General features: G+C 42.5%; 1 protein-coding gene across 4 annotated transcripts in view; it reads left to right on the top strand.

Annotated features, from left to right (window-relative positions):
* Window positions 1–15,579, top strand: part of RBBP6 (RB binding protein 6, ubiquitin ligase) — a 334,867-nt gene that overhangs the window by 133,359 nt on the left and 185,929 nt on the right. For all 4 annotated transcript variants that reach the window (XM_086940457.1, XM_086940459.1, XM_086940458.1 and 1 more), the window contains exon 10: window positions 9,153–9,505. In XM_086940457.1, the coding sequence (XP_086796583.1) occupies window positions 9,153–9,505 (353 nt within the window). The remainder of the gene's footprint in view (window positions 1–9,152; window positions 9,506–15,579) is intronic.

Here is a 15,579-nt window from a genome sequence, read left to right as displayed (position 1 = left end):
AGATATTGGCATTGTAAATGGCAATGCCTCTTATTTATGACTTTTTTTTAAACAATTAAATAAAAGGCATTGTCATTTACAATGCCAATAGATTAAACTCTCCCAAATGCGCAACCTAATGCATTGCAAATGCGTCCTTTAAAAACAAGCACTGGCGTTGCCAATAGGTTTCGCATTTGGAAAGTTGGAGCAATTGGCTTTGTAAATGACATTTTATATTTATATATTATTGACAATGCCAATAACAATATATAAATATAAAATGTCATTTACAAAACTAATAGCTCCAACTTTCCTACTGCGAGACCTATTGGCAACGCCAGTGCTTAAGTCATGTGGCAGTGTGTGTTCAAGGCATATGGGCTGCAGATGGTACATTATGAATAGATCGCCATCTGGTGTTGGGCTCGGATGATTGCACTTTGTTTTTCTCTTGGAGAGTCTTTTGTAGCTTGGTGACTCCTCCTTTGGATGGTAGTGCGCATGGACATCGGCTCCATCCTTAGATTGTTTTTTTCCGCCATCGGGTTCAGATGAGGATTGAAGCGCTCCAGATCAACTTCGAAAAGAAGTGAATTTTCGGCGCGTATTCCATTTCCAATTCGACTGTATTGTTATCGAACGCGATTTCATTTACATTCCGAAGCGTTTCGACGCCAACATCAAAGAAAAGATTTGAGCTACGTCGACGAACAGGAGGCCCTTCTCGACGTGGTCAAGCCCGGAGTCCATGGAAAGGACTCCATTTAAGAAATGTCCAGAGTGTGGTGCTAAGTTCCCACACAAGGACCTACACGAGGTGTGCAATCTCTGCCGGTCTCCTGAACACGAATCCAGGGACTGCGAAGCATTCTCCTCCAAGTCGACGATTAGAAACCGTCGAGCTAGAAGACACGAGGTTTCCAGAATGCTGTCGGAGGCGATCCCGGAGCTGTTCGAAGACCAGCACCTCGATGAATAAGAGGATCATGAAGAACAGTCGGGGTCAGAAGGGGACGAGTCGGATGTCGAGGAACTCGACGTGCAACAAACCGTGAGTGACGACGTCCCCTTACCAAAAAACCGACCCCGTGCGGTAACGACCCCGCCTTCGAGCCCGGTCAAACCGCATAAAAAAGTTTCCCTCGGCCTCCCACCATGTCGGATCCGAGAGACGGTCGACATTGACTTCGACACCGAAGTTGCATGCAAGAGAAAGCTTGGCATCGAAGCATTCCATGTCGAAACCGAAACATGCTTCGACGTCGAAAACTCACTCGACACTGAAAAAATCTGAATCGAGCAAATCTTCGGTGCCGAAAACACCGAACATTGACGATCGAAAGCAGACACCTTTCGGAACCAAAAGCTTCGGTACCGATACAGGAACAACACACAGATCCGAAACAAAAGATTTTGTTTATTGATCCACAAACTGGCAAAGTAGTGACAAAGAAGAGGAAGAATGAACAGCTAGAAGACAAACCTTTTCCTTCTAAAAAGAGAACAATGGGGACAAATACAACTCCTCCTACTTCTCCTCGACCTAGAGGCACACCCTCTTCTCCTATTCCTCACACTATGCCAAATATTCCTCCACCTTCTACTCCAAGACCATCTACACCTCAGTCAGATGTAGACAGTGATACAGGGGAGGGAGAACCTCATGAGGATGATGACACTATCCCAGATGAGGATGACCCATGGGAAAATTATAACGCAGGGTCAGATGATGACAATGACCCAGAGTTATATCCCTCAAAGCCTTCACCACCTGATGATGATACAGGGTTTGTACAGCTCATTAATAGGGCAGCAAAATATCATAAGGTAGACCTACATACAGAACCTCAAGTAGAGGATTTCCTATTAGAGACACTACCTAATACACAAAGAACATCAGGTACTCTACCTATGCTGAAGGGTCTTCTCAGTCACACAGCGGACATATTCAAAGACCCAGTAAGAGCTAGGGTATTAAACCCAAAAATTGATAGAAAATATAGGGCAGCTCCAAAGGACCCAATATTTATCAAAGGACAGGTACCTCTAGACTCGCTGGTAGTATCAAACGCTCGCAAAAGAGCGAACTAATTATCCACAGGAGAAGCCCCTCCACCGGATAAGGAGTCAAAATTAATAGATGCATCAGGCAAAAGAGTAGCATCACAAGCGGCAAATAGCTGGCGAATAGCCAATACACAAGCGCTACTTGCACGATATGACGGGGCACATTATGATGAGTTAGAAAAACTCATCACACATCTCCCTAAAGAACATCAGAAGAGGGCAGATCAGCTAATACAGGAAGGAAAGATTATAACTAACACTTCCATTAAGTGCGCCCTGGACGCGGCAGACCCTGCAGCAAGATCCATCAACACCAGTATCATGTTAAGGAGACATGCATGGCTTAGAGTGTCAGGGTTCAAACAAGAGGTACAAACATCCTTATTGAACCAACCCTTTGATCAGAAAACACTTTTTGGCTCAAGCACAGATGAGACCTTAGAAAAGATGAAGAAGGATACAGAAACGGCTAAGTCAATGGGAGCATTACAACAGCCAACACAAAGGGGTTCCTTTCGTAGATCCACCTATAGAGGAGGCTCAAAAAATACAGGAACAAATCAGCAATCCACCTCTTTTACACCTACGTCACCCAAAGGTAATTCAAGAGGTAGTTACAGAGGTAACAGCAAGGGTAGAGGCCGCGGAAACAACAACCGCAACTCCCCAACCCCAAAACAGTGACTTAATACAACTTCCCCCAGACCACATAACACCGGTCGGGGGACGTCTATCACAGTTCCTACCTGTCTGGGAAAACATCGCATCAGACAAGTGGGTGAGACAAATTATCCAACATGGTTATTGCCTAGAACTCACAGCTACCCCACCAAACATCCCCCCCCAAACAGCGTCCAATGAGTCAAGATCATCTGACATTGTTAAAAGAAGAAGTACTATCACTGCTACAAAAGCATGCCATAGAGAAGGTTCCAAAACATCAACAAGGGACAGGAGTATACTCTCTATACTTCCTAATCCCCAAAAAAGACGGGTCTCTAAGACCAATCTTCGACCTCAGACCTCTCAATGCATACATAAATTCGGAACATTTCCACATGGTCACGCTCCAACAGGTACTTCCTTTACTGAAGAAAGGGGACTTTCTTTCTACACTGGATCTAAAAGACGCTTACTTTCATATCCCAATTCACAAAGCCCACAGGAAATACCTACGGTTTGTAGTGGAAGGACAACATAATCAATTCAAAGTCCTTCCGTTCGGGGTCACAACGGCACCAAGAGTGTTCACAAAATGCCTAGCTGTGGTGGCAGCACACCTAAGAAGACAACAAATACATGTCTTCCCTTACTTGGACGATTGGTTAATCAAGCCCAAGTCACAAGAAGAGTGCCTTCACAACACACAGAAGACCATTCAATTGCTGCACCACCTAGGGTTTACGGTGAACTACAAAAAATCACACCTGCAACCAAACAAAATTCAACAATACCTGGGGGCTACTATAAACACAGAAAGAGCCATAGCATACCCCAATCCAATCAGGATACAGACAATGGTCAAGTTAATACAAAGATTTCAACCACAACACTCACTACCAGCACGAGTGTTTATGCAGCTGTTAGGCATGATGTCCTCCTGCATACTGCTAATACCACATGCCAGACTACAAATGCGTCCACTACAGGAGTGTCTAGCGACACAGTGGAATCAGGCTCAAGGTCAGATTACAGATCTGGTGTTGGTAGACTACCGTACGCATCGCTCTCTGAAGTGGTGGAACACCACAAACATTTCCAAGGGACGGTCGTTCCTAGAACCGATTCCACAAGTGATACTGACAGCGGACGCATCGCTCTCCGGATGGGGAGCGCATATGGACAAATACACAGTGCAGGGGAAGTGGAGTGTGCAGCAAAAGAAACTGCACATCAACTACTTGGAACTATTAGCAGTATTTCTAGCACTAAAAGCTTTCCAAATGCAAATAACCAACAAGGCAGTCCTGATCAGAACAGACATGACTGCAATGTATTATATTCAAAAACAGGGGGGGACACACTCTCTCCAACTATCCAAACTAGCACAGGACATTTGGAGATGGGCCATTCCTCAAAAGATCTATCTGTTAGCAGAACACCTACCAGGAGTTCAAAATCAGATAGCAGACATCCTAAGCAGAGAGTCAGAACAAGTACACGAATGGGAGCTGCACGACCAGATACTGCAGCCATTCTTCCAAAGATGGGGGCAACCAGAGATAGATCTGTTTGCCAATCAGAACGCAAAATGCCAAAACTTTGCATCCAGGTACCCACACCACCGGTCCCAGGGCAATGCACTATGGATAAATTGGTCCAACAGATTTGCTTACGCTTCTCCCCCTCTCCCACTAATTCCGTTAGTGGTTCGGAAACTGCAACAGCATTCAATGACAATGATACTAGTGGCACCCACGTGGGCAAGACAGCCGTGGTTCACCACGCTACTACAACTCTCACAGGTGCCACATCAAAAGCTAAGATTATTACCCATGCACCTTACACAGAACCATGGAGAAATAATGCACCCAGATCCCAAACAATTGAACTTAGCGATCTGGCTCCTGAGGTCATAGTTTGGATATTTAGATTTACCACCAGAATGTATGGAAATCATTAAACAAGCAAGACGTCCTACCACCAGAGCATGCTATGCAGCAAAATGGAAGAGGTTTGCTGTACACTGTAACAGTAATCACATCAACCCTCTGGACGCATCCACTAAACAGATCATTTGCTATTTACTACACTTGCAGCAATGTAACTTAGCATATACCTCTATCAGGGTTCATCTCGCAGCTATAGCGGCGTACCTACAAAACAGGCAACATCTTTCCCTGTTTAAAGTACCAGCAATTAAAGCTTTCATGGAGGGACTCAAGAGAGTCATTCCACCAAGACGGCCACCTTCCCCAGTCTGGAATCTCAACATAGTACTTACCAGACTAATGGGACCACCCTTTGAACCTATGCATAGGTGTTAAATACAATTCCTCACATGGAAGGTGGCCTTCCTCATAGCTATCACGTCACTCAGAAGAGTAAGTGAGTTACAAGCTTTTACGATTCAAGAACCATTCATGCAGTTACACCAAAACAAAGTGGTTCTTAGAACAAACCCGAAATTCTTACCAAAAGTAATTTCTGCATTCCACATCAATCAGTCAGTAAAACTACCGGTCTTCTTTCCAAAACCACAGACAGTAGCGGAAAGGGCCCTACATACATTGGATGTCAGATGGGCAATATTGTATTATATAGAAAGAACACAAACTTTCAGAAAGACAAAACAGCTATTTGTTGCGTTTTCTCCTACACATAAGGGCAATCCCATCTCTAAAGCGGGCATTGCCAGATGGATTGTAAAATGTATTCAAATATGCTACTTAAAAGCAAAGAGGACATTAACTGTTCCTCCTAGAGCTCACTCTACACGTAAGCTAGGAGCATCTATGGCATTTTTGGGAAACATTCCACTAGATGACATATGCAGAGCAGCTACCTGGGTTACACCGCACACCTTCACAAAGCACTATTGTGTAGATGTGCACACAACACAACAAGCTAGAGTGGGACAAGCTGTATTAAAGACTTTATTTCAGACAGTTGCAACAGACACAGGCGACCACCGCTAGGGAGAGAACTGCTGTATAGTCTATTCATAATGTACCATCTGCAGCCCATATGCCTCGAACGGAATATGCTACTTACCAGTATGCATCTGTTCTTGGCATAGAGGGCTGCAGAGTGGTACATGCCCTCCCAGCCTCCCCGGAAACCTGTGTCTGTTCCAACAATCTTATTTAGATACACTTACATGGGCATCTCTATCTGTATTCTATCATACTACTCCATCTAACCCTACTATGGCAAAACAATCTAAGGATGGAGCCGATGCCCATGCGCACTACCAACCAAAGGAGGAGTCACCAAGCTACAAAAGACTCTCAAAAACAAAGTGCAATCATCCGAGCCCAACACCAGATGGCCATCTATTCATAATGTACCACTCTGCAGCCCTCTATGCCAAGAACAGATGCATACTGGTAAGTAGCATATTCCTTCTGAAGCACATGCAAAATCCATGAATAAGTCATACTAGTTTAAGTGAAAACGGTTCTGTATGTGGCATTAAGAAAAAGAATTACATACAATACTTGCGATAGCAGTGCAGATTTTGCCTTATCTTCAGTTAGCCAAAACTGGTCTTGCTTAGTCATCAATAAAAGTGCACCTAGCAGCAATTTCTCCCTTCAGGAGATTAAGGAATTCATCTCTATGGTCGGCGAGATTAATTAAACAATTCCTCAATGGGCTATTTGGAGCTTTTCCGCCTGTGAAACAACCCCCTCTATCTTGGCATCTAAACGTGATATTAAGTCTGGTAATGAAAAGCCAGTTCGAACCAATCCATAAAACACAGCAGAAATTTCTGTCATAAAAGACTGCTCTGTTACTGGCACTAACTTCTGCAAGAAGAGTTAGTGAATCCCTCGCATTCACAGTCAGGCAACCATTCATGCAATCCAAAAAAGACCAAGAACTAACCCTAAATTTACACCAAAAGCCCCTCCAGATTTCCATCTCAACAAGCCTATTGTTCTGAGGAACTTTTTTCCAAATCCACAAACTACTGCTGAGAAATGCCTACATACTTTGGATGTTAAAAGGTGCATTAAATTTCATTTACACAGAACATAACATTTTCGGAAATCTGATCAATTGTTTATTGCCTATGACAATATGAGTAAATGGCTATAGGTCTCTAAATATTTCCTTGCAAGATTGAATGCAACAGCCATTAATTTCTTCCATAACGCTGCAGGCCACATGGTCCACCAGGCATACCTTTACCCAACATTATTGCCTGAATGCTTCAGAAAAAGCAAAAAAAGCCGTCTGACAAGCGATGTTGTGGAATCTGTTTCAGAAAGGTAAGCCTCTTTCCATTATGCTTTACTATCCCACCATCCGCTATGGTTATTTCTTTCATTGTTGTTGCACCTATTGGCTATGTTTGCAATAACTATTCTGATTTAAGCATGTGAATCTAAGAAAGATTCAATACTGGAGAAGAAAATAGGTTACTTACCTCTAATTGTAGTTCTCCAGTATTGGTATCTTAAATAGATTTGCATGCGACCTGCCCTCCCCTAGAGGCTCTCCTTATTCTTTTGTTTAGGCCAGGGGTTAAAATTATTCCCACTTGTGCTTGAAAATCTGAAGGAAATCTGTGAGGAAGCTTCTAGCGAGTGCTGTCGCCTGCTTGATTGATGACTAAGTTTGGTCCTGTTCAAAAAAAAAAAAATCATAGGCTATTAAATTCATGGCCTAGTGCTATTGTAGCCTATGCTATTCATATGGTTGCTTTGATGTAATACAGTAGGACTCCCACTTCGGGGAATGATTTGAGCATGTGAATCTATAAAAGATACCAATACTGGAGAACTACAGTTACAGGTAAGTAACTTATTTTAATCTCCCTCCACGCTGACACCTCTTCAGGGTCACAGAGCTTACTTCCTGCATTCACTGTGAATTTCAAGACTTTAGGCGTTGAGTTTGAGACTTTGATGTATTCTTCGCCACTTGGAATGTTGGTTTACACCCAGGATTGCCTATGGGACCTTTAATTCAAGGGCTCATAACCATATGTCCAGAGGTCCATTCTTGCAAGTGGATCACAATAATCCAGTTTTCCTGGACTTTGCAGAACACTGCAGAGGAGCCTCCTTCCATCCAAGCTTCAGATAACCCATACATGTGAAACATGTCACTGTGGGTCATATGCTGTGCACACACTAGCCATCTAGTGTTTGTCACGGATGTAGGATGCTGGCTCTGTATATACTATACCAAAGAAAGGTGTGCACAGTCCATTGGAACCCAAAAGGTAGACCGAGATAAAGTAGATCGCACCTCACTCTATTTGTGGTAGTGTGGTTGAGCAGGAAGGCTTCATCAGAGGACAGTGTTAAGTATTTGTTGTACACACTCAGTCAGCAAATGGATTCACACACTCCAAGACTGAACTTCAGACCAATTGTGTTTGTAATAAAATATCATTTCTTCGAACCAAGTAAGCCTGGCACAGGTAACTGATAAATACTCTGCAGTAAATTTACAGTTGTAATAGTTTGTATTGTAATTGTATTTGCACTTTGTTTTGACTTGCAGTATTGTTACTGAGAAATGCAATGCTTTGTAAATACAGTACATATACTTTGAATGGGCTTTTTAGTAAAATTACCAGTACATTACTTTCAGATTACTTTTCTTACACAGTGTAGTATACCTGAATACTACACTGGGACTTTTCCTGTAAACAGGCGCGTAAAAGCGTTTTTGTTGGTTATGACCATTCTAAAAAAATTCTTTAGGTTTTCCAACTCCACACTTGGAAACTTTTTATAGAAAAACAGTCCGATATCTTATTGAGGAAAATAGTATTATCGGTTTAAAGGTTAGTACTTTGTCGTGGGAGCTGGCATTCTTGGGTATGACTCAGGGGTCCCCATGGTCAAGGATGCACTCTTGTTACACCCTCAGCGGCCCTAAGACATATACTATTACAAATCCAATTTGCTGACTGCGTGTGTACAACAAATGCTGAACACTGTCCTTACTGCTCGACCACACTACCACAAATAGAGAGTGAGGTGCTATCTAACTTTACCTCTGGCTGCCTTTGAGGTTCCACCAGGCTCTGTGCACACTATACCTCTCTTTGGTATAGTAGATACAGAGCCAGCTTCCTACACTTTCTCGATCACCATCACTCTAAAGTTTCCTACACAGCACCATGACTAGAGCAAAAAAAATGCAACGGATGAGCTAGCTACATGTAAAAATTCGATCAGACCATATTGGTGGGGGTTGTTGCCTTACCATTGGGGAACAATTTTTTTAAACCCATTGAATGCAAAGATGGATGTGATAATTCAAAACAAGCAAGTCTAAAGTTCAAGGTGCAAAATTAGTCTTACAAATAAGCATGTGAATTTAGATTAAATTTCTCTTTTCGGTTTAGCCCTCTATTTAGCAGCGTCTGGAATTCTAAAGAGATACTGACAGTGTTGAAACTTTTTTGTATTTTCTAGGCAGTTAACAATTTCAAAAATGAAACTGGATACTCTAAAAGATTGCGAAAGCAACAGGTACCACCCCCCAAGCAGCCACCCCGGCAGTCACTACAACGTAATATGCCACCAGTATCAAGACCGACCGCATCCAGGCAACTGGACCCTCTCATGGCTCCTGTCTCCTCCACTACCTCGCTTGCTGCTGATCCAGTACTGCCATCAGTTTCCACACCTTTACCTGCCATCAAAGTAGAACTACCTGAACTGCCGCAGGACAGTGTTACAAATGCGGATGTCTCAACATCATTACTATTAACTGTACCAACGCTTGCGGGATCAGCACACATTGAGAAACCAGAAGCAGTAGTTCAGTAAGTCCCCTTTAAGTTCAGCATCATGACTGCAAATGTTGCGTAGCCTTGTCCAAAAACAAGTGTCTTGATTTAGGTGAAGCGATATTCTATTCTCATTTTAAATTCTATTAAGCTGTTGAAATGTTGCAGTCCTTTTGGCTGGCTTGTATTCATCACACAAGGGCATCTAAAATATTGAGGACAAATTAAGTTGCATGTTCTCCCAAAACACACACTAACCTATGAAGTTTAAAATAATATCCCTGAAATATTGGACTGAGCAGCTTTAAATGATATGTTCATGTTGATATCCTTGAGGTTTGACATTTAAACATTTGACTCCAGGATGCTTGAGCTGTGCCAGCAATGCACAGGTGCTTTTGTGGTCCTCTAGCATGAGATACAACTTTAGTAATACTTTAGGAAGGTTACTGGCTGATTCGGTCAGATATTGTTATAAAATCTGAACTAGGGAGAAAGCTAAAGTTGCCTTTAATTTTTAGGTATCTCCTATTGTGGGCTGACCTTTAACTTTGAGATGGCTAATGGCCCACCTTTTGCTTGCTGGTGTTTGACTTTGTCACTCTCATTGACCGGCTCCTTATTCAGTGTCTTCTTGTCTATCTTGTTCCTTCTTGCTTCTGTTTTTCCCCAACCAGACTCTGTAACAGAGAAAGTGCCCCACACCGGAAATGGCATATGCACAATTATGTATTACATATACATAACAGTCTTTTTGCCAAGTACAGCAGCCGTTTGTAGCCTTTCCAAAACACCCAAAGGGCCTACATTTATCTAAGGCAAGCATTGCCAAGTTAACTGTCAAGTGTATCCAGACTTGCTATTTTAAAGCCAAGAGAACCTTCCTTTTCACACTTGGAGTACCCAGAAGCCGGCTGCAACTAAGGCCTTTCTAAAAATGCAAATAGCTCCCTAGCCGACATTTGTAAGTTGGCTGCTTGGTCAACTCCACACATGTTTTCTAAACACTATTTTGTCAATGTTCTGGCCAGGCAACAGCCTACGGATGGTCAGACTGCTTTGAGCACTGTCTTTCAGACATCTGCATCATTGACACACTAGCCACCTCTTATGGACATATGCTGCTGTGCAGACTCTGCAGAGCATGTGTATCTACTGCAGCACATGCTATGAATGAAACATTTTACTTACTCTGTGAACATCTGTTTGTAGCGTGTAGTGCTGTAAAATCACTTGCGCCCACTCTGCTCCTTGAAAGCATGTGGCTCTGATCACAGATCTTCTGTCATAATTACATAATTTTTTGTGCAGTACACTTGTCAATTATATTGTGTTCACTCACCGCTCCACACAACTCACTTGCTGTGCTAAAAACAATATAACAGTGTAGACTCTGTCCATGCGCATTCCCCACTAAGAAATGAGTTGCACTTTTCCTCATGACTCGAAAGACTATTTCGGAGGAAAAACAATTTGCGGGCACCCGAACCCAAATCTGAGTATGCAGAGTATGGGAATTTACAGTACTACGTGCTACAAACCGGTGCTTACAGACGATAAATTGCATTTTCCTTTTTCCTATTAAGTTAAAAATATCTTAACTCATGTTAGGATTTAGTTTATAAGCATGTGCATCTACAATGTGAATTTAGGAGAAAATGTTAAAAAATAGCTTTTGAATTTTACCTTAGTCAAGCTGGTCAAAAAGTTTAAGCAAATATCAGACATCTTAAAAAAAGATTTTGAGGGGGGCATCGATGTCTCTAAATTAATATCTGAATCTATAAAAGATCCATTGTTTGTGAATATTACTTGTAGATGCAGTGCTCAAGCATTGATAGAAGCTGCATGATTCCATTAATACCTCTCCAAGTGGTGGTAGGTGTGGTGTAGTACATTCTATACAATGCTAAAATGGTGCCCAAGTAGTATGAAGTTAATGTTGCCTGCAGTAGCAGAATACAGATTCTAATTTGTAAATAGCACTTCTGTGAGATTTATTGTTTGCATTTTACTTGGGTTTAAATGTTTTAACTTAAGCGAGTTTCCAGATTGTAAACTTCCTAGTTACGTTTGAACTGGTAAGCCTTAGTCCCACTTCCTCCAGACCATATGTCAGACTACCACAATCTCAGATCACTAGAACATTGACCATCCACTGGAATCAGTAGGAACATGCATTAGCAATGCAATCGGTCTCGCATTTGCGAGAGTTTAAGCTATTGCAATTGTAAATGACAATGCCTTTTATTTATCTGTTTTGATTAACACACAATTAAAAGGCATGGTCATTTAGAATGCCAATAGTTCAAACTGTTATATGTTATAAATGCAAGACCTATTTCATTTCAAAGAAGCGGCCGTCATTGTCCCGGCTGCTTGGTAAGTGAAAGCGCGCGTGGCACGCTGAATGTTGCAGGAAAGCATGTTGTGTCTGCAATAGAAGACACATTAAAGAAAATAGTGCTTACAGACTAAATAAAACATACTGTGTAACAAAGAAGTAAAAGGGCCAGCCCTCATGGGAGGTTACAAATGAAGACAAGGTGGTACTAAGCAGGGACTAACAAGCCTATTTACGAATCAGAAGCCAGCATTTACAAAGGACAATGTTGCAAGCCAATGAAAAATATGTGCGTAGAGTGGACGTAGCTTCAAGTCCATTCTTGAATACAGCATGCATCGCAGAGCAGCACATGCGCTGCCCAGGCTCGACCCAAAAAGGAATCTGGAAGCCTGTGGAGGAGTATGTGCAAAAACCACAGTTGATGGACAGAATGCAAAACAATGTCATACATTCACCCCAGTACAGAGATCTGGGCCTAAATCCATCGTTTTTTTGCACTCCACACCACTCCAGTTCAAACAAGGCCATATGCAAATCAGTCTGACCCTGTGCCTCATGGGAACAGTCTAGCCCGAACTGCCAAGCAATGCCTTCCCTGGACCGGAAACAAGCTTCCGAGGACCGGTTTCTGGCATTTCAGCCGTCTTCAGCCCGGCTTGCTTGAATCCAGTGGTGTGGAGAGCATGGGACTCACGTCTGAGCATACCCATCCCACTCGGGGTGACAAATGCCAGAAACCGGTCCTCGGAAGCTTGTTTCTGGTCCAGGGAAGGCATGGCTTGGCAGTTCGGGCTGGACTGTTCCCATGAGGAACAGGGTCAGACTGATTTGCATATGGCCTTGTCTGAACTGGGGTGGTGTGGAGTGCAAAAAAACGATGGATTTGGGCCCAGATCTCTGTACTGGGGTGAATGTATGACATTGTTCTGCATTCTATCCAACTGTGGTTTTTGCATTTGTGGAGGAGTATGGGCATTGCTGGCCAGTGCCGGACTGGCTTACGGGCGTTTTGGAATACTGCTGAGCTGGGGGCTGATTTCGTTGATGGGGACCTGCGTGCACTGAACGAAATTCGTTTTGCTTTAATTATTTTGAAGTACACGCAGGTCTCCATGAACGAAATCAGCCCCCACTGCAGTGAAATCAGCCCCCAGCTTGGCAGAATTCCAAAACGTCCGGTAGTCAGTCCGTCCCTGTTGCTTGCCCGTGCTAGTTCTAAATGTATTCTTTTTTCCCCCTATATTTTTGAGCATATTCTTTACATTTTGAACCCTCAGTTGCGAGCCTGAATCCAGAACCTTTTTAGTAATTGCTCCTGCTGCCAGTAGGTGGAGCTAATATTTTCTGCAGAACCCTTGTGCTCCACCAGTAGGTGGAGCTTTCAGTTTCCCACCTGTCTGCTGGTGTCAGTTTCTTTTTTCCCCTTTTACTCTTTGATGTGGATTCAGAGCTCCGCTTCAGAATTTTTGCTATATCTTCAGAGACTTCCAAAACATTTATACAGGACAGTATGCAATGGATGTGTCTGCCTCAAAGACTCCAGGCTTTAAGCTGAGCTGCACATGCAGGAATCGGATGTCTGTTAAGAACCTGCATGACATCTCTCTTTAGTGTGTTTTGGATGCGCTGCTTGTGCTCCAAGTCTCAGGTCAGTTTCCTCCATGTCCTAGTCTCAGTCCTCTGGTAAATCAAAGATTAAGTTGATGAACATGCCTCAGCGCAAGCTCAGTAGGTCCAGTTAGAACTCCTCTGTGGTCCCTCTTAAAGGGAAGCCTCACAGTCTGCATTCAAAAGGCTAGACCTTGCATCAGTCCAACTGAGCTGGAGGTGATGGACCCCAAATTCCCTGGACCATATTTCACTCTGTGGAGGCCTTCAAATAGACAATCCAGCCACGTTTTTCAGATGATTCCTGGTCCCAGTTTAGCTTGTGCTCCCCAAGGTCTTGTTCACAGATCATTAGCTAATGGTGGTGTCTGAGGATTTTCCCTCAGTGGCTTTGCATCAATTCCAGTGTTTTCAGTGCCTGGGGGTGATGTTTGGTTCAGATTGACATGCATGCAAGACCTTCAGAATGTTCTACATGACTAGGCTGTTGAGGTGGCTGACCTTTTGTTACCCCCTCACTATAGTGATGGCGGCTTGCATTTAGACCTTCAGAAAGCTAGTGGCTTTGAGACCTCACTGGAGACTAAATTGAACTAGGATTGGACCCCTCAACTCCCCCGCCTCCCATTTCTCACAAGTGGAGAGTTGGGACTGCAGCTGCCAGCTGTGGAAACTAAAGATGATCTGCCTTGCTACATGGTTTTTCAAATTCAAAGCCATTATGGTTTCTCAGTGAAACACTGACCGAAATCTTGATGGTTTCGTGGTCAAAACCATGTTCATTACTGCCAGTGTGTGCTCCCTTCGATATGCATTATAGGTTCACTACGGATGATCCATCCTTTGCCTCGTTGTTTAGGTGTTGCTAGCAAGTTGAACCTGGATGCCTTCCCTACTAGCACTTGACTGATAATCAAAGTACATTGATGCATTTGGCAAGAGGGTGTACCCTTCAGTCAGATTGGCATTGTGGTCTTTTAATCCTTTTACTTATTGGGGAGAAACGCATGTCCTCTGCAATAAGGCAAGCAAGATGTTGATGTCCCTTCCTGAGAAGTTACGAAATACGTTTTTAGTGATGGGCAAGTATATTTTAGGGGGCATCCTGAACACTACGCACTGTTTAAATCATGCTATGGGCCCTAGTCTAGTGATTTGCCGGCATCCCAGTATGATTGCCACAGGTTATTCCGGGGAGATGCAGACATCTCTTATGAATACTCTAAAGAAACAACAGTTCCCTTTTCTTAAGTTTTTAAAGAGGTGTCACAGCCTCTGAGGGATTTTCTACCGACAAGTTAAGGATGAACCATATAGTGTATCCAGGGTTGCAAGGAGATTGACAAATTTACAAATGTAACAATTTTCAAAAGCAGTCTGTTTAAGATTATTAAAGACCAAAAACACAAGCAATGCATACAAGATTACTACACAATGGTGAACTGATGAGAATATGCACACTCACAGGAATATTTCTTATAAAAATATCTTTATTTAGTGATTTAACCGACCATTTAATTAAAAACAGAATAATTCACATTTATTCATTAGAAACATTAAAACCTTAAAAACAAAACTGAAATGTGTCGACGCGGTGTTTCGGTGATGTAAGTTGTCACCTTCTTCAGGACAAAATTTCAAATTTAAAATCACTATTAAAAAATACAAAAATTACAATTATTTCATATCTCTTGAACAACAGATTATTTTAACAAACATTTGCAAACTTAGTGGTACGGTGATTCCTGTAATCACATTCGATCTATTTATTTTTTAGACATGTGCATATTCATCATATTCTCGACTATTCTCTAATGGGTCTTAGTCTAAAAATAGCAGATATATTGGGACAAACACCCTTCTACATCCATTAACAAGCATAAAGAACATTTGTGAATCTCCCAACCTGCTATGGTCTAACCTTACTTTGGTATCCCTCTGCGCAATGCTTCATAAATCCTGGGCACCTTTTTAAGGTTGCTATCTTTTTGAAAAGTAAAAAACTCCCAATTTAATTGGGTGACTTTGCTGGGCTGTTGGGTTTTGTTAAATCTGAAAAGCCTCCTGCCCTTGATGAATAACATATTTCTTCTCTCCTCTCATTTTTATGGGCTGGTCCTTAATCATTCCAAATTTATTTTTGTAGTACATACCC

The sequence above is a fragment of the Lissotriton vulgaris genome, chromosome 10 (assembly GCF_964263255.1).
Source record: "Lissotriton vulgaris chromosome 10, aLisVul1.2, whole genome shotgun sequence".
In the NCBI taxonomy this organism is placed as follows: Eukaryota; Metazoa; Chordata; class Amphibia; order Caudata; family Salamandridae; genus Lissotriton; species Lissotriton vulgaris.
This window is presented reverse-complemented; position numbering and strand designations above follow the sequence as displayed.